The sequence below is a fragment of the Semicossyphus pulcher genome, unplaced genomic scaffold (assembly GCF_022749685.1).
Source record: "Semicossyphus pulcher isolate SPU_LCO1_2020_fin unplaced genomic scaffold, fSemPul1.0.p SCAF_8, whole genome shotgun sequence".
NCBI lineage: Eukaryota > Metazoa > Chordata > Actinopteri > Labriformes > Labridae > Semicossyphus > Semicossyphus pulcher.
In genome coordinates this window covers 1323939-1347839 of record NW_027211759.1, presented here as the reverse complement: position 1 = coordinate 1347839, position 23901 = coordinate 1323939, and the positions used below count along the sequence as shown (strand labels likewise).

General features: G+C 41.6%; 1 protein-coding gene across 2 annotated transcripts in view; it reads right to left on the bottom strand.

Annotated features, from left to right (window-relative positions):
* The window catches only part of phf21ab (PHD finger protein 21Ab), a 30320-nt gene extending 7100 nt beyond the window's left edge, over positions 1–23220 (bottom strand). Inside the window, exons 1-18 of one of the 2 annotated variants that reach the window (XM_069685920.1) lie at positions 23027–23220; positions 17705–17744; positions 17221–17272; positions 16765–16854; positions 15735–15767; positions 15494–15559; positions 10109–10261; positions 9603–9839; positions 7241–7330; positions 5617–5958; positions 5337–5453; positions 5199–5250; positions 5034–5113; positions 4416–4476; positions 1950–2056; positions 894–1049; positions 508–583; positions 320–423 (exon numbers count right to left, since the gene is read on the bottom strand). In XM_069685920.1, the coding sequence (XP_069542021.1) occupies positions 320–423; positions 508–583; positions 894–1049; positions 1950–2056; positions 4416–4476; positions 5034–5113; positions 5199–5250; positions 5337–5453; positions 5617–5958; positions 7241–7330; positions 9603–9839; positions 10109–10261; positions 15494–15559; positions 15735–15767; positions 16765–16854; positions 17221–17262 (1806 nt within the window). In that variant the 5' untranslated portion in view covers positions 17263–17272; positions 17705–17744; positions 23027–23220. The remainder of the gene's footprint in view (positions 1–319; positions 424–507; positions 584–893; positions 1050–1949; positions 2057–4415; positions 4477–5033; positions 5114–5198; positions 5251–5336; positions 5454–5616; positions 5959–7240; positions 7331–9602; positions 9840–10108; positions 10262–15493; positions 15560–15734; positions 15768–16764; positions 16855–17220; positions 17273–17704; positions 17745–23026) is intronic. The other variant, XM_069685921.1, reaches the window with a different exon arrangement.
* Between the last annotated feature and the right edge of the window lie 681 nt (positions 23221–23901).

The window sequence follows — 23901 nt, the reverse complement described above, 5'->3', positions numbered from 1 at the left end:
TGGCTGTGCATGTCTTGCATACTTCAAAGAGAACTCACTGCCTTGTGGCACAACAAGCTTAGGTGAGTCTTAGGTGCTTGTGCTTAGCCCTGAGGTCGACATAACCACTGATTCAATACAAGCAAACAAACAGTTTTAAAAATATCCAGATATAGAAATTGAATCATTGTTTGAAGGTGAAGGCTGCAGGTGGGGTTGACATTGACGTAGCGACCTGACGCGATCATACTTCCTGCCCCCACAGACGTCCTGCTTTGCTTTCAGCCGTTTCTCCCCCCATGCTGAAATGTTTCCTGGTGTTGCTCAGATGTTTTCTTACCGTTATGGAGTTACTGAGCTGTTTGACTCTCTGCTCCAGCTGCTCTCGCTCCAGTTTCAGTTCAGAACTCCATTTCATCAGCTTCTGTTTCTCCTCTTCTTTAGCTGCAGCAGAGAACAAACTAAACAGTTAATGCCGCTGTTGAACTGTCAGCAGATGTTTGAGTTAAGAACACATTGGGACGTCACCTTCTTTGTAAGCGATGTAGGAATGAACAATAGCCAGAGTACCAGGCCAGGGAATGGCTTCTTCTTTTTTTAGGATCTGCGGAGGGAAGCTCGGAGTTGTCATAAAGGCTGAGACTCAGAAAAGATTCAAGGGAGACAAATTTAGCGCCACCCTGTGGTGAGGCTGAAGAGGGGACAGGCAATGAAGTGGATGGATGTGAGATGCAGATCTGTGCTGACACAATGAATGGGACAGAAGCACAAAAAAACAATACTGCATCATGTTTCTGCTTACAAAGGATTGAACAGTCTTAAAATTACAGCTACCGGCCCCGTTAACGGACCCTCTCTGGACTGCGGTACCCCCTTCCCCCTGACTCAGGATCAGTCACGACTGCTGCGGTTACCTGATCTTGACATTTTGGACAGATCCACATGCCTTTAGGAATGGTTTTCAGGGGTGGATCCAGGCAGTCCAGGTGATAAACACGAGAACACGTGTCGCACATGAGCAACTGGCCACTGCGTCTGCACACAGTGCAGAAATCCTCATGGATGTCTCCCTGTGAGGAAGAATTGGACCAATCAGTTTTCCTGCCCAACTGAGCCCCACCAACCATCTGTGGAGAGGCGAGGCGGGGGGAGGCTCCGTGATCTGGTTCTGTTTAGTTTACAGTTGGCCTTGGTCTAATGTCTAATGGACATGGTGTGTTAATCGACTGAGCCCACAGAAAAGTTACTTGACATTTGGGAGTTAGAATGTGTTCTAAGTAGTGGTTATTGCAGATGCCGAAAAGGACAAACGCGCTGCATCGGCCCAAAACATTTCCATCACAAGAAACGGGCTGCGAATTCAGGAACAAGGGCGAGACAACGGCTGCTGCAGAATGCTGAAACAAATGCATTAACAGCAAACACGCAGCGAGTACATAAGCAACGCAAAGTCAGCATCCAAAGGCCTGACCAGGTGACATACGGCCAACAAAATGCAGAGCGTGTCAGCGGCTCCTGCAGGCCTGCAGCTCTTCAGCCGATAAGCAGTGTTCCTCTGTTGCCTGTGTGTTCTGCTTTTGTGTTTCTGGACTTTGCAGCGTTCCTGTGTTTGCAGCGCGTCTTATTGTAATGCCTTTGTTTCACCCTTCTGCTGCATGTTTTGGACTTTGACGTGTCTCTGAATCTGCAGCCCGTTTCTCCTAATGAAAGCTTTTTGGGCCGTTGCAGCGTGTTTGTCCTTGTCGAACACCCGAGGTTATTATTAATGGATGCTGTTCACTTTGTAAGGCTGAATCAAAGTAAAAATCAAGTGATGACTGATGATTATCACATGGAGACAACAAACTAATGGACGTGTTTGTGGAGGTCTTGGGGTGCAAATGATTGACAGAGCTACTGGGCCAATAGGACTGTGTGTGACGGGGCTGCCAACCCTCTGAACTGTCACCGTCTCCCCCATCGTTACTTACATCCCCAGAGCTGGGGCTGGGCAGGGGGAGGGGATGGACGGGGCTGGAGGGGGAGGTCGGGGTGAGGCTGCCCAGCTCCGGGACGCTGCTGTATTTGGGTGGGCGACCTGGGTGAAATGAGACAGACAACAAAGACGGAAAACAAAGAAAAAAAGAAAGATGGAGAGGGGGGAAGAAAACAAAAACAAACAGTCTGTATGACATACCTTGGAAAGGGAGTCTTCGTTGGCTAGCATGAGACAGGGGAGCGGTAAGGGAGGAAGAGGAGGAAGAGGAGGAGTCAGAAGCACAGACAGCAGTGTTAGTGCAGGAGACTGGCTCCATGCAAGCTGCAGCCGAGTTCTACAACAACCTACTGCAGTCAACAGATGGATCAGTGTCAGAGTTTAACACACCTCGGTCACCTGACCAGGTTGGTGCTATCGCAGGGCGTCAACAGGGCCAGAGCCAGAAACACTGAGGTCAAGATTCAGGTATTTGAGCAGCTTTATTTCAGTAAATAAAGCAAGAAGTTCATGATTACAAAGAGCCAAATGATGGCTGATATTATCTTCTTAAAGACTTCGATAAGATAAGCCTTATTGATCCTCCACTGGGAAAATTAACTCGTTAGAGCAGCTCACAAAACAGGCTAATTAAATGAAGTACTCGAGTAATAAAAAAAGACAAAAAGTAGGTGGCAATAAAAAGATTAAAAACACTAAGAGACATTATACAGTGTGTACATCAGCTCAGCAGAGCTGTGAAACATTTCTCTAGCGACAGATACACTCGCTCGTTTACTGAGCTGGATAATTCTTGTAGCTTTAATTTGTCCTTAATTTGGGGAAACACTGAGCCGCAGCCTCAGTCCTTTATAAACTGACTTCTTGGACTAAAAATAGTCAAACATAAATAAACAGAGAACACGTGACCTCAGAGCGACAGCCCTTTCATGACCACAATTTAAACTCCAGGCTCCTGATGTGACAAAATCTGACGCTGTGAGTTACATCTGGTTTAGGTTTGAGTTTTTTGTCAAATGAAGGTTTAGTGGAGACTTTTAAAGTGCTACACCTCTTACATTAGTCGGTAAACAGAAGGTTACCTGGTTAGGAGGATCGATTGTTAGTCGCGTTGTTCCCTGGAGTCGTGTTAACATTCACACGTCACTTTGTTCTCGTCTGAACTCACTGAACATTTTAAATAACAGTCGTTCTAAAGTCAAGTCAATATTCCAAATATATATAATAGGAGCAAAGCAGTGAAGACTCAACCGGTCTCAGGTGCTTCTGCTTTTATGCCTACACTTCCCAGAATGCCTTTCAACAATTCCAAGACTAGAGAAACAGTCGGAGTCATAGGAGTGGCATAAAGAGCAACAATTCTGAAAAAGCACCAGGAGAAAACAAACAAAGCTGAAGTATATTAAATATTCTTAATATTTTATATTTACGCAAAATTATATTTAGAGACTTATAAAAAGGTAAACATTACATTAAAAATAAAAAAAAGGTTTTCATTTATTTTCTGATATTGTTCTATTCACTGAAATCGTATTTTATTTATTTATTACTGATAAAAATAAATACATGTCATTACATAAAAATACATAAATATTTTTAAATTATATAAATATACACAAAAAGATAATATAATACAAATGATTATTTTTATATTACAACATTGATTTATCCTTTTTTTCTACATATTTCCATGTTTCATTTTTCTTATTTTGTATTTTATTTAAGTGTCTATTTCTGATTCATTCTTTCACTCCTATGACTCCTTAGAGGACAGGTGTGAACGTTTCACCTGATTTAAACTTCTTCACCAACGAGCAGGAGCCACGTTTCGTATTCATCAGCTCAGGCTGCTGCTAAGAATCACTTTCACTTTGAATGATGAATTTATGATGTAAAGAAAAACACACAGAGATTTAAATTATCATTCATCGTCATGTGTATTTTTATTGTGTGTTTGAGTCAGCTGTGTGCTTCACAGACCGATAAACTATTAAAATCACGAGGACGATGTGTCACGAGTTCTTGTGCCATCTTCACTCCTACATTATAATAAACTCTGAGTAATGGTGAGTCTGACAGAAACAGGAACCTGTAGGAGAAACAGGAGCAGCCCGAGCTGAAGTGCTTCAAACCTCTGATGTGGATTTACATGTATGAGGTGAACAAGTTTAAATCTGGCTTTAGCCATAAACCTGAGTGAAGCGACAGGAAACAGAAAGCGGAGGAGGAGGAGGGAGGACTGGTGTTACAGCCTGTTATTAGTACTGATTAACAACATTAGTCTCTATTCTACTGGATCTTCTGTTCCTACTGAAGCTCTCTCACTGCTGTGCTGTATCTTATTTTATACCTCTACAGGATTCTATCTCATATATCTTCTCCTGTCTGTCTTACTGTCTCTGTTGTCCACCTGTCTAACAGTCTCTAGTCTGTGACCTGTGGATCAGTATTTCATACGGACCTCTCTTCCTGGTCCCCTGGTGCAGAGGGCTGTTCAGGTAACTCACTGCACTCTTTTTCCTCTGAAACACAAGGGGAAAAAAACACATGTTAAAGAGACAGTCATGTGATGGACTAAACGACAGCGTCCCTGCTGAATGCACAAACTCCTCCTCTATTCAAAGGCACCAGACTCCAATGGAGAAAAGAATAATTTAACCTGACAGAACAATAGAGGTTCTGGTCAACCGCTGCCTCGAATAGTTAGCTTGATAAGTGTTATTGTGTGACTTTGATGATTTCAATGATTAGTTCTGCAATATTTGATTAATTCACAATTCCACAAACAAACCAACTAGTCGATGCGGCAGTGGACCAGCAGCTCCTGTGTCCTGTGAGCTTAAATCAGTGTTTTTCTGAATGGAGTCTGGTGTGTGTGCAGAGAGCGATGTAACGTCTGTTTGTGGTTAAAACAATCATCTTCCTCTGTAACAAAAAGGTCTATCTCTGTAGGGATCCTTTCTGTCATGTTGTCACACATAATATAATATAATAATAATATAATAACAATCTGAGCCTGTCACTTTTGGAACAGTTTAAACATGTATGTCTCAGGTGATTTTGCTGTTGCTGTGGATACCTCAGGTTCAAACACGGCGCCGCTGTACACCGGGTTGGCTGTCGTTCTCCTCTTCCTCTCCTGTCTTTTGCTCTGAATTTCTGCAATTAGAACAAAGTTTTGATGCAGAAACATCAGAAATTACAGCCGGTAGAAGAACGTCCAGTTATCTGAACCATCACTCACCTTCTAAATGGTCGTGTGTTACGAGGCCCAAAGACACCATGAAGGCCAGTTTCTGCAGGAGATAAAAACAGTTCTATTAAAAGACATTATCAGAGAAACAGTGTCAGTCATCATGCGACAGTCAGCACTCTGCTGTACCTCCGGGTTTTCCTCTTTTTTGGGCCTGGGAGGAGGAGGAGACAACGGGGGAGTGGAAGAAGAGGGGAGGCTGACAATGGCCTTCTGCTCGGCTCCACCTCCTGATTTAACAGTCTGCTGAGGAGGAGAAGACGATAGCTGTCAGTACAACATTAAATCAGATGGAGGTCATCCAATCTTTGAGTGGGAACAACTTGTTTTGTCAACAAAATGTCAATGTCAACAAATTTTAACAAAAAATCAAGCAGTTATTGAAGACGCGGCTCAGTGGCCCTCTTACCTTGGGCTCAGTGGTCAGGCTGCTGATCTGGATCGGCTGGGCAGGTGTCGGGGTGAGGATGGGGGTCATGTTGGGTACCTGGGCGGGGCTGGCGAGGCGGGCGGGGGTGGCAGAGACCGGCGTGGTGATGACGATGCCGGTCAGCGGGGTGGTACCGGTCTTACTGCACGGCTGTCCGTTCACAATGCGGACCTGGTGGATGGGAGCCGCTGAGGACAGCGAGGATGACAGCTTTGTGGCCAACATGACTGGCCTCTGGAGCAGCTGGGGGGCCGCCATCATGGGAGGGGGAGGGGCGGGGGCGATGGGGATGTTGGTGGGCGTGGCCGGTTTTGGCCTTACCTGGAACCAATACACAGCCAATCAGAAAACGACACAGAAATGATCCGACACTGCCTGGTAACACCACTGTGGAGCTTTACTGCTCTACTACTACAGCTAATGCTAATGCTAATGCCTTTTTTGTTGATTTACAGCTACCTCTACTAATACTTCTACTAGTTCTGCTGCTTCTCACAAATACAAGTAACTTGTGTATCTGCCACAAGAACAACTGTAACGACCATTTATGGTCATGAAGGTACAAACTTTAAAGTGTGTAACCAACGTTTTTTGGATGCAACACTTAAATTCCCTGAATAATTATAGATATAGATAATACAAGGGTAAAAAAATAGCTATGATGGAAGATAAAAAGTCATATATTACCAATACAGTGGCCCATATAGTTACTTTGAGCTAAAACTTTTGTGGATTGTGCACCATTTTTTTCACCAATATGACTATGCTAAGCTTATTCTTTAAAATAATACTTAATATCAGTACATATGGAAAACATATGCATCTCAATAACGATTTAATCTATGATAGGCCCATATCGGTTAGGCTCTACTTGATACTAATAATATTACTCATTTTACAACAGAGCTATAAACTCAGACAGACTTCTGATTGAGATTCTTCTTTGAATAGTTTTCCAAATCTTTCTCAAGTCCTCTGATTGTTTGGGAAATAAAAACTCGACCTCTTTTATTGTTTATACCCACATTTAATCCAAACTCACCTTAGATAAACACAGAGTTTTATTACTGCTGTGTCCTAGCAGGAAATGCTAACATAGCTACTTTTAGCACTGATCCTTATAAGGAACCAGGCAGAGCTCCCAGTGGCATTACTCAGCACAGGTAAACATCACCAACATGTTTACACTGAAAGGGTTAAAACACATCAACAGCCAGGAACACAAAATACCAAGAAGCTGCAGGAAAACAAGCTCTCAGCACAGAAGGTACACACACACACACACACACACACACACACACACACACACACACACACACACACACACACACACACACACACACACACACACATTCACAGGCAGGAAACCTTGAAAACAACCCGTTCACAGGTCAGTTGGAAAATCAAAAACGACAACGAGAGGAGAAGAGATGAGTAGAGGCAGCACAGAGCAAACAATGTTTTAGTGCCACGGAGCAAGGCATGAGTGTTTGCTTTGGTGCACTTCTGCCCTCTGCTGGAGAGTGAGCGAGTCACCTCAGGTGGGCCACACACACTGATCTGAAGGGGTTAGGGTTTGGAGGCGGGTCTTACAGAGACGCACCTGTGGCTGAAAGGTGGGTCGAGGCGTCAGTCTAGGAGGAGGGACAAACTGAGGAACTTTGATTGGCTGGGCGGTGGTGGTGGCCTGCACCTGAGACAAAACCACAGCAGATGTGGATCTGTGCTAATGACACGTCTGCTGTTACTCTGACACGTCTGCTGTTGTTACTCTGACACGTCTGCTGCTGTTACACTGACACGTCTGCTGCTGTTACACTGACACGTCTGCTGCTGTTACACTGACACATCTGCTGTTACACTTACTCTGACACGTCTGCTGTTACACTGACACGTCTGCTGTTACACTGACACGTCTGCTGTTACTCTGACACGTCTGCTGCTGTTACACTGACACGTCTGCTGCTGTTACTCTGACACGTCTGCTGCTGTTACACTGACACGTCTGCTGTTACACTTACACGTCCGCTGTTACACTTACACGTCTGCTGTTATTCTGACACTTCTGCTGTTACTCTGACACGTCTGCTCTTACACTTACTCTGACACGTCTGCTGTTATTCTGACACTTCTGCTGTTACTCTGACACGTCTGCTCTTACACTTACTCTGACACGTCTGCTGTTATTCTGACACGTCTGCTGTTACACTTACTCTGACACATCTGCTGTTACACTTACTCTGACACGTCTGCTGTTACTCTGACACGTCTGCTGTTACTCTGACACGTGTGCTGTTACACTTACTCTGACACGTCTGCTGTTATTCTGACACGTCTGCTGTTACACTTATTCTGACACGTCTGCTGTTACTCTGACACGTCTGCTGTTACACTGACACGTCTGCTGTTACACTTACTCTGACACGTCTGCTGTTACTCTGACACGTCTGCTGTTACACTGACACGTCTGCTGTTACACTTACTCTGACACGTCTGCTGTTACTCTGACACGTCTGCTGTTACACTGACATGTCTGCTGTTACTCTGACACGTCTGCTGTTACACTGACACGTCTGCTGTTACTCTGACACGTCTGCTGTTACACTTACTCTGACACGTCTGCTGTTACACTTACTCTGACACTGCTGCTGGTACACTTACTCTGACACGTCTGCTGTTACTCTGACACGTCTGCTGTTACTCTGACACGTCTGCTGTTACACTTACTCTGACACGTCTGCTGTTACTCTGACATGTCTGCTGTTACTCTGACACGTCTGCTGTTACTCTGACACGTCTGCTGTTACACTGACACGTCTGCTGTTACTCTGACACGTCTGCTGTTACACTTACTCTGACACATCTGCTGTTACACTTACTCTGACACGTCTGCTGTTACACTTACTCTGACACGTCTGCTGTTACTCTGACACGTCTGCTCTTACACTTACTCTGACACGTCTGCTGTTACTCTGACACGTCGGCTGTTACACTTACTCTGACACATCTGCTGTTACACTTACTCTGACACGTCTGCTGTTACTCTGATACGTCTGCTGTTACACTTACTCTGACACGTCTGCTGTTACTCTGACACATCTGCTGTTACTCTGACACGTCGGCTGTTACTCTGACACGTCGGCTGTTACACTTACTCTGACACGTCTGCTGTTACACTTACTCTGACACGTCTGCTGTTACACTTACTCTGACACGTCTGCTGTTACTCTGACACGTCGGCTGTTACACTTACTCTGACACGTCTGCTGTTACACTTACTCTGACACGTCTGCTGTTACTCTGACACGTCTGCTGTTACACTTACTCTGACACGTCTGCTGTTACTCTGACACGTTGGCTGTTACACTTACTCTGACACGTCTGCTGTTACTCTGACACGTCTGCTGTTACACTGACATGTCTGTTGTTACTCTGACACGTCTGCTATTACACTGACATGTCTGTTGTTACTCTGACACGTCTGCTGTTACACTGACATGTCTGTTGTTACTCTGACACGTCTGTTGTTACTCTGACACGTCTGTTGTTACTCTGACACGTCTGCTGTTACACTGACATGTCTGTTGTTACTCTGACACGTCTGCTGTTACACTGACATGTCTGTTGTTACTCTGACACGTCTGCTGTTACACTGACATGTCTGTTGTTACTCTGACACGTCTGCTGTTACTCTGACACGTCTGCTGCTGTCAGTTTTGCTGACTGAAGGCCACCACTCACACCCAGCCTGATTGAGAACTTCCCATGTGATTAGAGAAACATCCTTCACTCAGAGCAGGGACACTTTTCAACCCTCTAAAAACCCTGACAGTTAGTTTAAAAACCCACAGCTAGTACAGTAGCTCCTCTCAACTCTACAGATGACAACACATACTGTACAATAAGTCAGGTTAAAGGAGGGCGATGACAAATGACTGGACAGCAGGGGAACTGGGATGTCTTACCACCATGGCGTTCTTGGATACAAGCCGCACAGGCTCCGAGCTCTGATTGGTCAGCTTGCTGGCCACTTGCAGGTTTATGGGGGTGTTCTGTGAGTCGGGTTTGGTGATAGCTGTGGTGACCACTGCAACAGTGGGCGGGCGTTGTGGCAGGACAGAGCCAGGAAGGGTGGGCGTGGCGGCAGCTTTCAGCACCAGAGGTAGAGTCTTCGTAGTGAGGACCGGCGTGACCGTCAGCGTCTGTTGGGGGAGAATTTAACCCATGAGACAGAGCTGAGGTTAAAGGAGCTAAGCCTAACCCTATCTGGCTTCTGGTTAAAATACTTTCATCCATTGTTCATATATTAAAACATTTTCAAGCTAGTGTGGAGGTTCTTTACACTTTTTCTCTCATAACGTTAACGCTCATAAAATGGACCATAGTCTTTTCTCTGAAGTATAATATTAAATGTACTCGTCTGAAATACAGTCAAAGAAAGAAACAGTGTGTGGTTGTGAGTGTTTCCTACCTGCTGCAGTCCTCCAGGTATCTGCTGGCTCTGCAGCAGGTTGGCTGGCTTGATGTCGCCGCCTACTGGGGGAGTTTGGACGTGCAGCTGCAGCTTTGTCTCTGGCTCCTGTTTCACCAACAGCTCCTTCCTCAGCTGCTCCACCACCTTTTTCTGCAGGAGGAGAGGAGAGGAGAGGAGAGGAGAGGAGAGGAGAGGAGAGGAGAGGAGGTTAAGGGAAGGCAAAACTTTGTCCCAAAGAGCAGCAGGATTTCTATAGCAGAACCACTTTTAAATCAGTATTTCTAGTTCAAAAGTCTTTTTCTTTAACACTTTGATCTATCAAGGATTCTGTTACAGCCATTACATATACATATATTACATACTTATTTTGACCGCAGAACATGTAAAAATAAAACCCTCTAATGCAAACAAGAATATAGAAGTTAACAACACTAATAGCGTACAAGTTGCCGTCAATAATAACTTTCTAAGTTGCGTTTCCTCCCTTGAGTTGAATGACTGGATTTTTATTGAGGGATAAATAATAAAAAATAGATCCGAGGCAGAGCAGAGTCTTTGTAGCTGCAGAAAGTCCAGTCTCTGATGGTACTACATGAGTACATGCACACTACAGACTGCTATACTGCAGCAAAGACAATCCATATGTTTGAGGAGAAGTGAAGCATCAGCCATTTTGAAAAGAAAAACTACAAATCCACAGCAGGAGGCTCTTCCTAACAGGTCAATAATCAATAATCTGCAGATGTTACACTGCTAATATCGCCGCTCTGATCTGATTGGCTTTGACTCCTAATGAGACTGGAGATTAACAGAACACACTGCACATTGTAGAGTAGAAAACAGAGGCACAGAGGCACTGACGTATGAATTCACAATCAAAGATAAAGCCCATCTGTTGCCTGGCAACACTCGACTCTGAAGCAGGAAGTTAACGCAGCGACACACAATCATAAAGAGTCCTGAAGAGAGCGAGCAGACTGAAAAGTGCCCGGCTCCCCTCTCAGAGAGCCGTTTGACCTGCAGTTAATAACGTGCAGCTCTATCTGCTGCAGGGGGACGTTTATCACACAGGATTAGCCCGCAGACTCCCTCTCTGCTCTTATCAACCTGTTTTTAAAGGATCAGTCCGCACACTTCACTAAAAACACACTTCCTGTTTAACCCGCTCTAATCTTGACATGCAGACGTTTTATGTGCTGAGGTTTTACGATAGAGTCACCGCTGAGGTTTGTGCCAAACACGTTGGTTCTCAGAGTGCAGAAAAAACGGAGCAGCATTGTGGTTTTAACATGAAACAATAACCAGGTTATTGTTTCTGTTGCAGCGGTTTTCACCACTAACTATATTTTAAAAAGGTACAAACATTTTGAGTCTTCACAATAAGGACACACTGCAGATGTAACATGATTTTATGTTGCTTTAATAAACCCTGAAGTATCTGCATTGTCAGAGGACATGGTGGGAAAATATTTAGTGAGATGTTTTTTATGACTACAGAGGTCTAATAGAAATACACTGTCTTGCTAATTGTGATGTCAAACCTATGCTAAACATTTATGCAAGGCAGTCAAACCGAACAATCTATTAAAGTAGCAAAATTGTGTCATAAATTCTGAAATATACAAGAATTTGTTTTTTTATCAGAATTTGAACAAACACAAAACATGGATCTGAAAGTGTCGAAATGTAAATGTTTCTTATAAGTCTAAAAGTCATTTGACTTTAAAAATATCTAAAAAACAACTGTTTTGACAGTTTGCAATAGAAACAGTGCCGTTTAAATGTATTTTACATCAAGAGCATAATTCAGATAACTTACACAACCTTTAGTTTGGGCAGATCCTAAAATACAGTGTTGGGTGTGTGACCCTGAAAAGAAGGGTTGCAGTCGGATACAAACAGACCAGTTAAATCAGACTACAGTCTCTATCTCCCTGCTTGAACTCAGCCCTTTCACCACACACCGGATCTCTGCCTGAGCAGGTGTCTTACGGTCTTTGAATACTCCTGATATCTTACTGATTCATTACTGCACCAACATACATTTCAGTTGGCAAACATAAATGTCTTTTTCACTCTAGAGTAACACAGGCTGCTAATCAGGGTCTGCTGAGAGCTTTTGGAGTCACAACTTTGGCCTCAACTAATCGCTCAGCTATGACTCTCTGCAGGTATTTGGCCAGTTGAGTCTTGTCCACAGAGAAGCTCCTCCAGCATCTCCTTTACATCTGCAAACAGGAAGTCCTACACAGAGTATCTCACCTGCTTCACCTTTCAGAATCTGTCGAGCTACAACATGATTTCACTCACAGGGAAAAAATTAAACAACTGACTGAGGACTTCTTTTGGTTGGACAGCAGTAAAATGTTCAGCAGGATGCCACAGAGAGAAAATTGTTGCTCTACTAAAAGTTCTTGTTGTTTCCACTGACAGGCTCAGATTGTTATTCTAAGTGTGTGACAACATGACAGAAAGGATCCCTACAGAGATAGACCTTTTAGTTACAGAGGAAGATGATTGTTTTAACCACAAACAGATACAGTTACATCGCTCTCTGCAAACACACCAGACTCCATTCAGAAAAACACTGATTTAAGCTCACAGGACACAGGAGCTGCTGCTCTGTCACTGCCTTCAGCGGTTACTTTCTTTTCTTTGCTTTTTTTTTTTATTACTTTATTGCAATGATTACAAATTCATCATTCCATACAGCTGTTTCTTTAGTACATTGCAGTTGTCTATGAAATTTAAATAATATATAAATGAATAAAAAAGACAACCCAACAACAACAACACTTTAACAAGTTCTTTTCTTATTGTCACAAACAAACTAACCGATGGAGGCCGCAGCAGAGCAGCAGCTGCTGTGTTCTATGAGGTAAAATTACTGTTTTTATCAATGGAGTCCGGTGGCTTGACGTATCAGTACTACTGTTTACTAGCTTTCTGTTATTACACTGACATCCATCTGAACATGGACCAACAATAGTGTTTCTTAAAATGCTGAACTATCGCTTTAGGTTTTTATCCCTAATCTGAGGTGAAACCAAAACTTTGGCTTCACACAGAACAGAAGAGCTGCAGACGGCACAAAGCGAAACAGTTTCCAGTGATGACGACATTATTCGTCCCTGCCTGTGTTTCTTCTGCATGTTAACATCCACAGACTGACAGCCAGAGCGGTGTGCAGGTGTAATTTGCAGTGATTGTCTGGAAACACCTTGAATTTTAAGCAGTCCTTGAGCACAAATACAAACTTTCCATTTCGTTAATCTGCCTCATTTACTCGACATTCAGACACGTCCTCCTGCACCCGTACACATTATAAAGCTTATTGTTGTTGTTTTAAAGAGACACTAATTCTTTTTCTACAACTAGTTTCTCTCCCTCTACACTTACCTCTCAGGAGCACGTTCAAAGTGTTTCACACAACGACATGAAAGCAAACAGTCGGATAAAAATAGGCGGCTCGCTCAAAGAGGTTAAAAATAAAGGCACAAAAACAAGTAAAGATTTGGAGAGAGTGGAAATCAGACGGGAGGTAAAATAACTGGCTGGATGTCTCAGCACAGACATGTTGGTTTACTGGTTAGCTTGGTTCAAACAATACTAGCATGCCCAAATTTACAGAAAAACATTATTATCCTCTCCTCAACCCTGGTGATTATTATCGGCTATTTATGCTGCGTTCAAGACAACTCGGAATTCAAAATTTCCAACCTCCTATTTGAAAAAGAACAAAGGACCTCCTCTGAAAGTCACAGCTCTTGAATGTAAACTCAGAAGAAATGCATCTCCCCAGATTTCATAAAGAAGTCTGACATCACACAACAATGGCGGCACCCACTGTAGCCCACTAACAAGTGGCATGAAGTAAAAACCTGCTCTGGATGTAAATTGATCTTTAAATGTGTCTCCAGTTGTTTTGATAAGAGGTCACGGTAAACTCTCTGAAAGTCTTCTCTGCGAAACATGCCAGAAAACAGTGAAATATCAGGAAATATAAATCAGTATAAAAGTGACTTTCACCGGGGAAAATAAACGTTCAAAATGTGTGAGCATTTAAGGATGCCAGAAATGGTATTGCACTGTTATGGAACCACATTCATAGAACAAGCAGCACTCAGTGGATCAGACAGAAGTGATCAAGTCCGACATTAGAGAGGATGACTTACATGTTAGAACCTGACCAGCATTTAGGAGGATGAGGGGGCGTGCAGCATTTCAGTTATAGATTTAGATTGAACACATTTCAAAGTGAACCTCTGCTGTGAAAATACAGTTTCCAAGCTTGTATATTTTTTTCTTCTCAGCACTTGTTATGTTTTTCATCTTTCTCTGTTTTGTTCAGATGACCATCTGTTGAAACAGGAGGAGCGGTCAGCTTTGGGGTTCTCGTGTTTTCTCTTTGTATTTTTCTGTTTTTGTAACGCAGCAGCAAAAATATTTTCATATAGGAATGTAAAAGGATGTGCTCTTGTGTTAAAAACTGTGAGGGGGTTGAAGAGTAACATTCAGCCATGTTGTTAGTTTATGGAGGCCAAATGTTTGAAATCTAACAGCACAAAACAAACCCCATCATTTGCACACAGGCAGCCTCCATATCTATGGATTACTCTGGGTGAAGACGGTTATTGTTTCTGTTGGAAAGTCAATCTGATAAATACAACAGAGAGAGACGTGCTGTCACGTCTGAGTCCAGCTGCAGCACGTTTAACTCCTCTAACCTGTCAGACTCACATTTAATGTCTTTGATCATCTGACAAGTGTGAACATCAGATTTCTACACAGTCAGACACATGACACGTGTGTGTCCTGGTTGCAGATAACAGTGTTTCACATACACAGACTTTACTCTGCAGCCCAGGTATATTAAAGACAGCCCAGGTAACTATGCCGACTAATAAGAAACAACAGCAAGGCTTCTAATGATGGATAAATCACTCTTTACCCCTTCTGAATCAGTTAATATCCTGTCAGACTGTTGTTCTGTGTTAAGTTGTGCAGGAACGCAGCAGAAAGACCTTCAGTTCAGGGATTTAACTGAGTTAATAATACAAATATTTAGGGAGCAGCCCTCATAGAAACCCTCTGCTGAAGCGTCATGTTCAGAGACTGTGGGTCCTCTCCTCCATCACTGAAACTAAAGGTACTTTGAGGAGTGATGTGTTTACGGTCAGTGTGGACAGAAGGAGCGATCACAGCCACCGATAATAAAAACCTCTGAGTGAACAAACTGTGAACCTAAAAACAGACCTTTTCTCATTTCTCTCCTGCAGACAGATGTCTGAGCTGAACGCCTCGTTAACAGAAACACACTGAAACCAGCCGTGTGTGTGTGTGTGTGTGTGTGTGTGTGTGTGTGTGTGTGATTTACTGTACCTGCTTCTCGCTGAGCGCTGTGATCTTGGCTTGAAGTTCGTGGAGCTGCTTCTTCAGATCTGCGTTCTGAAAACAAGTGAAGAGTGAGTCAGAGCAAAAACAACAAATTACTGTAAAACTTCTTCTTCTGTCAGACTGAGAGGAGAAAACAAACACCATGCTGTGATGTAAACGGTCTGTGGTGTGTTCATGAACAGGTACAGTCTTTAATAAATCTGTGATTATAGTAGAGAGGGTTTACCTGAGGGTCCTGCTTCATCTGGGCAACCAGTTTCTGCAGGACACAAGAGACAAAAGTCATAAAAATGACAGCGACACCTGCTGGTCACAGCCCAGAGCTACAACCACATGTATACACACTGCTGTTTGTACTGTTTTCAATGGTCTTATTTGTCCTCCTGAAATGTTTTAATTCTGCTTCATCCACTTTGTTACCTTTTTAGGTGTTCCATTAATAAAGTTAATATCATTATCGTCATGTCAAGAACTTTTATATGTGCTTTAAAAATGTATCTCATCTCTGTACAACTTTGACCCTGAGATGCACTTGTTTTTGCTTCATACCTGTTTAACTTGAAGGCCCTACTTTAACATATTTTGGAGTCTAAATGACAATGACAAAATAACAGGTACAAAAAGTGTCTCCAGTGGCCATGAAATCAGCTGTACTGTCTCCAACTTACGTCCACTAAAAGTTCTTGTTGTTTCCACTGACAGGCTCAGATTGTTATTCTAAGTGTGTGACAACATGACAGAAAGGATCCCTACAGAGATAGACCTTTTTGTTACAGAGGAAGATGATTGTTTTAACCGCACACAGACGTTACATCGCTCTCTGCACACACACCAGACTCCATTCAGAAAAACTGTGATTTTAGTTTACAGAACTCAGGAGCTGCTGCTCTATGTCCCAGAATACAGGAGTTTCTGGTCTACTGCTGCTTCGACCAGTTAGTTTGTGTTGTTGTGTGAGTTTAGCGTTTGAGTCCCATATAATATTTGGATAACACAAAAACACCCAAACAGATCAAATTGTCCAGGCACCTATAGCCACCAACTCTCAGTATTCTATGAGGTAAAATCAGTGTTTTTCTGAATGGAGTCTGGTGTGTGTGCAGAGAGCGATGTAACGTCTGTGTGTGGTTAAAACAATCATCTTCCTCTGTAACAAAAAGGTCTATCTCTGTAGGGATCCTTTCTGTCATGTTGTCACACACTTAGAATAACAGTAGATACAGTAACTATATACAGTACAGGTGCTGCTGGAGTACCTGATGGATCTGGATCTCCACCTTCAGAGCCTCCTGTAACGTCTGTAATTCCATCATGGATCCAGTCAGTCTGCCAGCCGATCGATCAGCCTGCACACACACACACACACACACACACACACACACACACACACACACACACACACACACACACACACACACACACACACACACACACACACAGGTAAAGGGTCTAAAACAGACGGTTCAACCGGAATCAGCAACATTGGGTCTCCCTGCTGTTGTCATAGCAACGTGAGGTTCAGCCATATAAGGACGTCCTGTGTGATGCTGCTACTTTCATGTCAAGGTCAAACAAGGTCACAGGCAGTCTCATGACAGACACACAGTCAGTGCAACAGTAAAACTTTAAGTCCAAATGAACACATGTATTTCAATCATCAATAAACCGAACAAACATGAGATTAATTATTATTATTAATTATAGTTTTTTACCTTAACACCGTCTCCAGTAGGAAAACCATCCACCTGAAGCATTAAAGTGCCGCTGAAACAAAACAAGATCATTTTAAATGTATTTTAAACAAAGTTAAATTAACATTTCTTTGCTTTTATTATTTCACTTAAAAGGCTGGAGAATATTTTACTGCATCATTATTTAACTGAACAAGAAAACTAACTTTATTATATGTTATCAAATTATATCCTTAAAAGGTTTACGTAACTTTACAGAATGAATCAAACAGATTGAGACTACTTTGTATTCATACATCTGAACTGTTTATTGTAGCCAAGAAGAGCTGTATAAAGAGAAAAAAGCATGAAGATGTCACTTATTGATGTTATTGTTCATTTTTACTTCAGTCCTGAAGTGACACTTTGTTTATTGATCAGTTACTTCATTAGTTCTAATAATAGATCATAATAAAATCAACTTTAAACTGACTTTGTTATTATTTAAGTAAATGATGTGACTCACCACCTGGCTGTGGGACTGGACTCCACCCCTCTGTGCTGCCCTGCAACACAGAACAAACACACACTCTTATAAAACCAGATGATAACCTGAGACAAATCCTCACACACACTCAAACACATTTAAACAACAACACATTCTGATTCTGTACAAAAATAACTATTATTTCCTTTTTCATTATCAGGAGAGGCACGAAACATGAACTCTATACAGAGAGGCTTCTGAGTATAGTGTGATTTTAGGATGTCCATTACTTACAGTACAATTCCTTTTAAGGTTTCTATGCAACCTTCAGCCTGATGTTTTCTCTCTGTGATGGTTACAAAACATGTTTGTCATGAAAGATATTTGAACATTGTTTTAATGTGTGATTTTATCTCCTTTGTATGTTTTTTCTACGTTTGGACAGAAACGCTGTTATTTCCATGTTTTTTAAGCTGAACCTTGAATGCATCTCCTTTAGGAATATCTTCAGACTTCCTGGTTTTAGTTAATTTTCACGACAATTAGTTGATTCATAGAAATACAATTTAGTCACAAACGTTTCTGCTTCCAGATGTTTGTACTTTTCAACAATCTGAAGACAAAAGGACTTTGTTGACGAGCACTTCTTACTAGTTTCTAACTTTGTTATTAGTTAATCAAGAAAATATGAATATTGATCAATAACTGTAACCTTAATTCATGTCAGAATTCAAAAAGTTTCTCCGTGTAAAGTTTGATTGTTGATCAAAGTGTTTTTCTCACGTCATCTTACACTGAACAGACTTTAGTTATAGATTGAGACTCTATAGAAAGTTCTGCTATTTGCTTTGTTTGCCCCAATGTTATTTGATTTTTAAACATGTTAGAAACAAATAAATACAAATAAAATTGTTCTTCTCAAATCAAATATTTTGTTTTTTTGGATCAAACTGAGTGTACACTGATTATTTCACCCATTGTTTTACTTCACTGCAGACTTGTGTTATTTCTTTAAATACTCATTTACATAGTTTATAAGTTCTCTTCTTTCACCAGCAGCTCTTTTATTCACTCTTCAGTTTGTCTGCCTGAGATCAACAAACTTAAACTCAAACAAAGACAACATGACTCAGTGACGAGAGTCAGGATCCACATCACGTCACCAAGTGTCACCTGGTGACACAGACGGACGAGACGGGAGACTCTGATGAAGCTCAGCTCTGATATATTTTGTTTGTTTCTCCTTTAAACATTTAAGTATAAAATATATTCAATTCATTTCAATTAAAACCTGTTGCACAACTCCCTGCTTCCTTATACATACATACATACATATACACGTGTATATATATATACTTACACATAAACACACACATATAGATTGATAGATAGATAGACTAAAAGTGTCAATAAAACCATTGAAAATACTTATTTACAACATCAAAGAGGACTCCAAGTGTCAGAAGTATAATCAGCTGCTTTATAAAAGAGGTCTCAAACAATGAAAGAGTGGAAACAGTTTAGTTTTATATTTAAATGTAACATTTATGAGCAGCTTAAAACTAAAGCTGTCTGATAAATCTAGTAAAAGAACAATGTTTGTATCAGATGTATTTTAGTATTTTAGGACTTGTGTACTTGTGAGTCGTGCTAGAATAAATGTTTTCACCACTGAACACTGACCCAACATCAACAACTGAGTTAACTTTACAAGTTGTTTTTGTTTTATACGTTTTAATCAGAATAATGCAACAGCAGGTGTACGTTTTATTCTTAGAACTACAGGCTTATTTACCTTTAATTGTTTTGACCGTGTCAGACACAACAAGCTAAAGGTTGACCTTCCAAAAGTCACGTTTGTAATCAGACGCAGAAACTACACAAACTACACAATATCATTACTTTAATTAATAAGCCCCCCAAAAAAGAAACTTGTAACAGGGATTTATTTAACTGTTTCAGAAGTGTATCAGAGGTCAAAGGTCACATAAATAAGCAGCTGGTATGTTTAAAACTGGGGCCTATTTCTTCTTATTTAAGGTCTAAATTATCGCAAACAATCCGGCGATACGAAACACATCTAAAAACAACTTTAAAATCTATAACTAATAGGGCTGCACGATATATATCGTTTAACAACCGCAATTGCGATGTGCACATGTGCAATATTCACATCGCAGGACCTCAGGAGGTGTGTGCTGCAGGTGTAGCCGCTAAAAGTAAACACTTGCGGCACGTCCACGCTGTGAACTATCGGTTTATGTAGCCACGGCGTTAACCAGCACCAGAACATCTGCAGGTTGATGACATACACGTAGTAATAAACTGCAGCCCACAGGTCTGTTGGTATTTGTTTTAATAAGAACCTGTCGCTCCACCTGTACTCGCCACTGTTTCATGCAGGTGTCAGAGTCTGAACCAAGAGTTTGTTTTATTATAAGCAAATAAAAAGTATGATTGTTCATTGTTTTTATATAAACATGAAAACACACTGCGTTTATCTGCTATAATTTCATGTACTTTTTAAAATTGAAATAAATATCGCAGAACAAACAGATATTGTAATGAACGTTTTTTCCAATATCGTGCGGCCCTAATAATAACACACAATCACAAGCAAAACATGTTCAATTCTAAATGTTAGTGATTTTTATGCAGCCGGACATAATGACAAAATAATAATGTAAATGTTGATTTCTTTTTTTAACTATGAAAGTAAAAACTTGAGCCTTCATAAAAGCGTCTAAATTTGTTGTTAGGAGGCCACATATGATCCACGGACCACAGTTTGCCCCCCGACTGTCACAAGTCCATTTACTCGAGTACATTACCTTATCAAAATGAGACCTAATGATACTTCTTACTGTAATATCAGTGTGTGAATATTAGTTATTAAAAGTACTGAACAGGACAAGAAGCACTTCTTCAGAACGAGTTCTTTGGGCTGACGGTTCACACTTTAAAAGGATTTTTATCTGCCTTAAATCAGAATCATGACTTCACATTTTCGGAGGGTTTTTTAAACTTTCACATCCTGTAGGTTTCCTGTCCTGCATTTGACTTCAGTCTCAGCCTCTGTAAACAGCTTTATAGCTTTGATCAATGACTTCAAACACATCATAATGCCGCTATAAGCAGATATACACAAATGTCTTCATTCATTTGTATTTTATAACTATTGTAACTTCAACTATATTATGTCTTCTTTTCAAACCTCATCGTTTCATTACTTGTGTGTTTTATTTTGCTAACTCTGTAAAACACTTTGTAATGTGGATTTAAAAAGTGCTCCATAAAAACAGGTTATTATAATTATATTGTCGTCTGTAATTTGTACTTTCAGTTTCATTTAGTCATAGTATTAAAAGTAAAAGTACACAAGTACAGATTCGTGTATCACAGGTATTATTAGCTTCAGGTAGGTGTTGCAGAAGTAGTAGAAGTATTGTGTAGTACATGTTTCAGTAGTAAAAGTACACAAGTACAGATTCATGTATCACAGTAAGTACAGGTATTATTAGCTTCAGGTAGGTGTTGTAGAAGTAGTAGAAGTATTGTGTAGTACATGTTTCAGTAGTAAAAGTACACAATAATATCAGCTTCAATTATTCAAGTATCAGCAGTATTCTGAGCTTAATGTAGTAAAAGTATTATCCACTTCGTGTAGATGTAGAAGTAGAAAAGGTACACAAGTCTAAGATTGATGTAGTTCTGTTATTACAGTACAATCAGCTCTGTGTTCTTATAGTTTGTTAGTAAAATTACACAAGTATTAACATCTTTTTGTAGTTTAAGTGTCCAATAAAAGTCACGAACAGCTTTAAGTAGTTACAATATTATAGTAATATCCAAGTAGTTTAGGTATCTGTAGTAGAAGTACTCGAGAATAAGATAGATGTAGTTATAATATCAGAGTAAAAGTATACGAGTATAATGAGCTTCATGAACCAGCGACAGTGCTGTCAGCTTGATGTAGTAAAAGTATCACATTTAAAGTGGGCAAGCACTTTCCTCTCCTAGTGGAGCATCAGCAGAAACTTACAGCAGAGTAAAAACATGATTAGGTTTATTTATAGAAAGTAAATTATGTGAGAAGTTCACAGCAGTAGCCTATTTGTTTTCAGTAGTAAATACTGCTGTAAATTAAAGGTAGTGGAGATGTAAGAGCATTATTTCAATCTGAGGTTTAGCAGAGTAAAAGTATAAAGAAGCAGAAAATCATCATCTCGTTACAGAACTTGTCTCAAAGTACTTTCCATCAGAGTCTCTCCAGTAAAATACACAGAGACCGAGTGAAGCTGCAGTGATGTAAACAGGTTATATGATGCCTGACCTCTGTGACTAACTCCATGTGTCCCTGATGAGGATGAGGAGGATGAAGATGGAGTTCATCTGAAATAAATGTTCTCTTTATAAAAGCAGCAGCAGCCCGGAGCCCGGAGTCCGGAGCCGCCCTGCCCCGGTCCCCCCGCTCTGTGCACACGCTGCCGGTTAATTGGAGTAATTGCTCCCTGGGTGGGACATGAAGTTGTCTGGATAAACTTCCATCAGCATCACATGCCGTCGCAGAGGCCCCGAAACAGCGAGAAACTGAGCTAAAATGGAGGTTTTCAGAGATGAGAGCCGTTAGGAGCTTCAGCTGCGGGAGTTGAAATACTGAAAAGTGTTTTTTTGTTTCGGCGGTGAAATAAATGTTTTATAACCTTCTTATTAAACCACTATGGCGGTCTGAGTGTTCAATCTCTCCGTTTATATTCACCGGAGCTGCCTCGTCAGGTCCTCACAACACGGTGAAAAATCACGTTTAACGGCTCCTGAGTGTTTCTCACTGTTGCTAAAATCATCAAAGCGAGCCTCACACATCCGACATTGCTCCGCGAGACGCTGTGAAATGTTACCAGAGAACAAGTGGATAACGTTAGCTGTAGCGGCTAATGCTAACCATCCTGTTAGCTCGCTCTGGCTAACGCTCCCAGCCACGCTGATAACTTACATCAAAGATCAATAATAACGTCGTCGGCGGTGGTGTGAAAGAAAAACAGAGTGGAAATAAAGAAAATCGCGCAGGAATAGTCCCAAAAGACGCCATCTTTCTAATTTGTGACACCGAGCAGGCGTTGGTGGGTCTAAGTTATATCGGCCCCTTGTCCTCCAGAATATCAACTCCTAGAATAAGAAACACAGCAGCTAAACACACAGAAACACAGAGAGGGGAGCTGAATACAACACCGGCTGCCAGCTCACACACCTGCCCGCAAACACACACAGACACACGGATACAGCCCGCGAGCAGCACACAGGTGAAGTTTGACAACAGAGAAAATTAAAGTTATGAAATTAAAAAGCCCAATGTGCACTTACTCAGCAGCAGTCCTCCTCTAGATTAATTAAATATATATCTCTAAGAAGCCGATCCACGATGGAATAACAGCAGATAAACAGTCCGGCTCACTGCTTCCCGCGGAGCTTTATCTTGTTGCTCTATTTTATATTTAGTTTTAGTAAATTTGTGTAAAAACAGAGAAACTGAAGCTACAAAACAAGAAGAACTCTTCTTCAATCTCATTCAGCTCAGCCTCAGCACAGCACAGATCCCTGCGCCTCGGAGCTGGAGGAAGGGGGACAAAAACTACTTACCCGGCCCACTAATGCTCGTTTATCCGCGACAAAGCGTTTGATATTTGTGCGTGTTGTTGTTAAAGTTCGTTAAATCCAGCCGATCAGCGACGCCAGCTGCGGAGAAAATGTGTTCGAAAAGCGGACTACTTTTTGTGTCGGTGCGGCGAATTTATTTCACTTTGCCTAAGGAACGGCGGTGCTGCGACTCCCATTGCCTAGGGAAAAAACCCGGATGTAAACTCAGTGAAACTCTATGGAGAGAAAGTCGGTACACACACACACACACACAGCAGAGGAACGGAACAGTTTGTTGTGTTACTCTTTCTTCTCCGGTTCACCTCCATGGATCCAGAGCCGGGCCGTCCGCCCTCAGTCTGCCGCCGATCAGGCTTCATGTTCGGCTGTTTGCTGCATGAGCTCCCGCACTGTTGCACTTTATGGAGGAAGAGGGCGAGGACAGGTGGCGCTGCCTTTTCATGACTGGCTCAGTGGCTTCAGGGTGTCTTCCTAACAAATGATTTAACCAGTGGTGGAATTTAATTAAGTATAAAACGATTTTATTAAAAAGGACAAAAGATATTGTAAATAATTCTTTCAGGTATTTATACTCTGCTTCA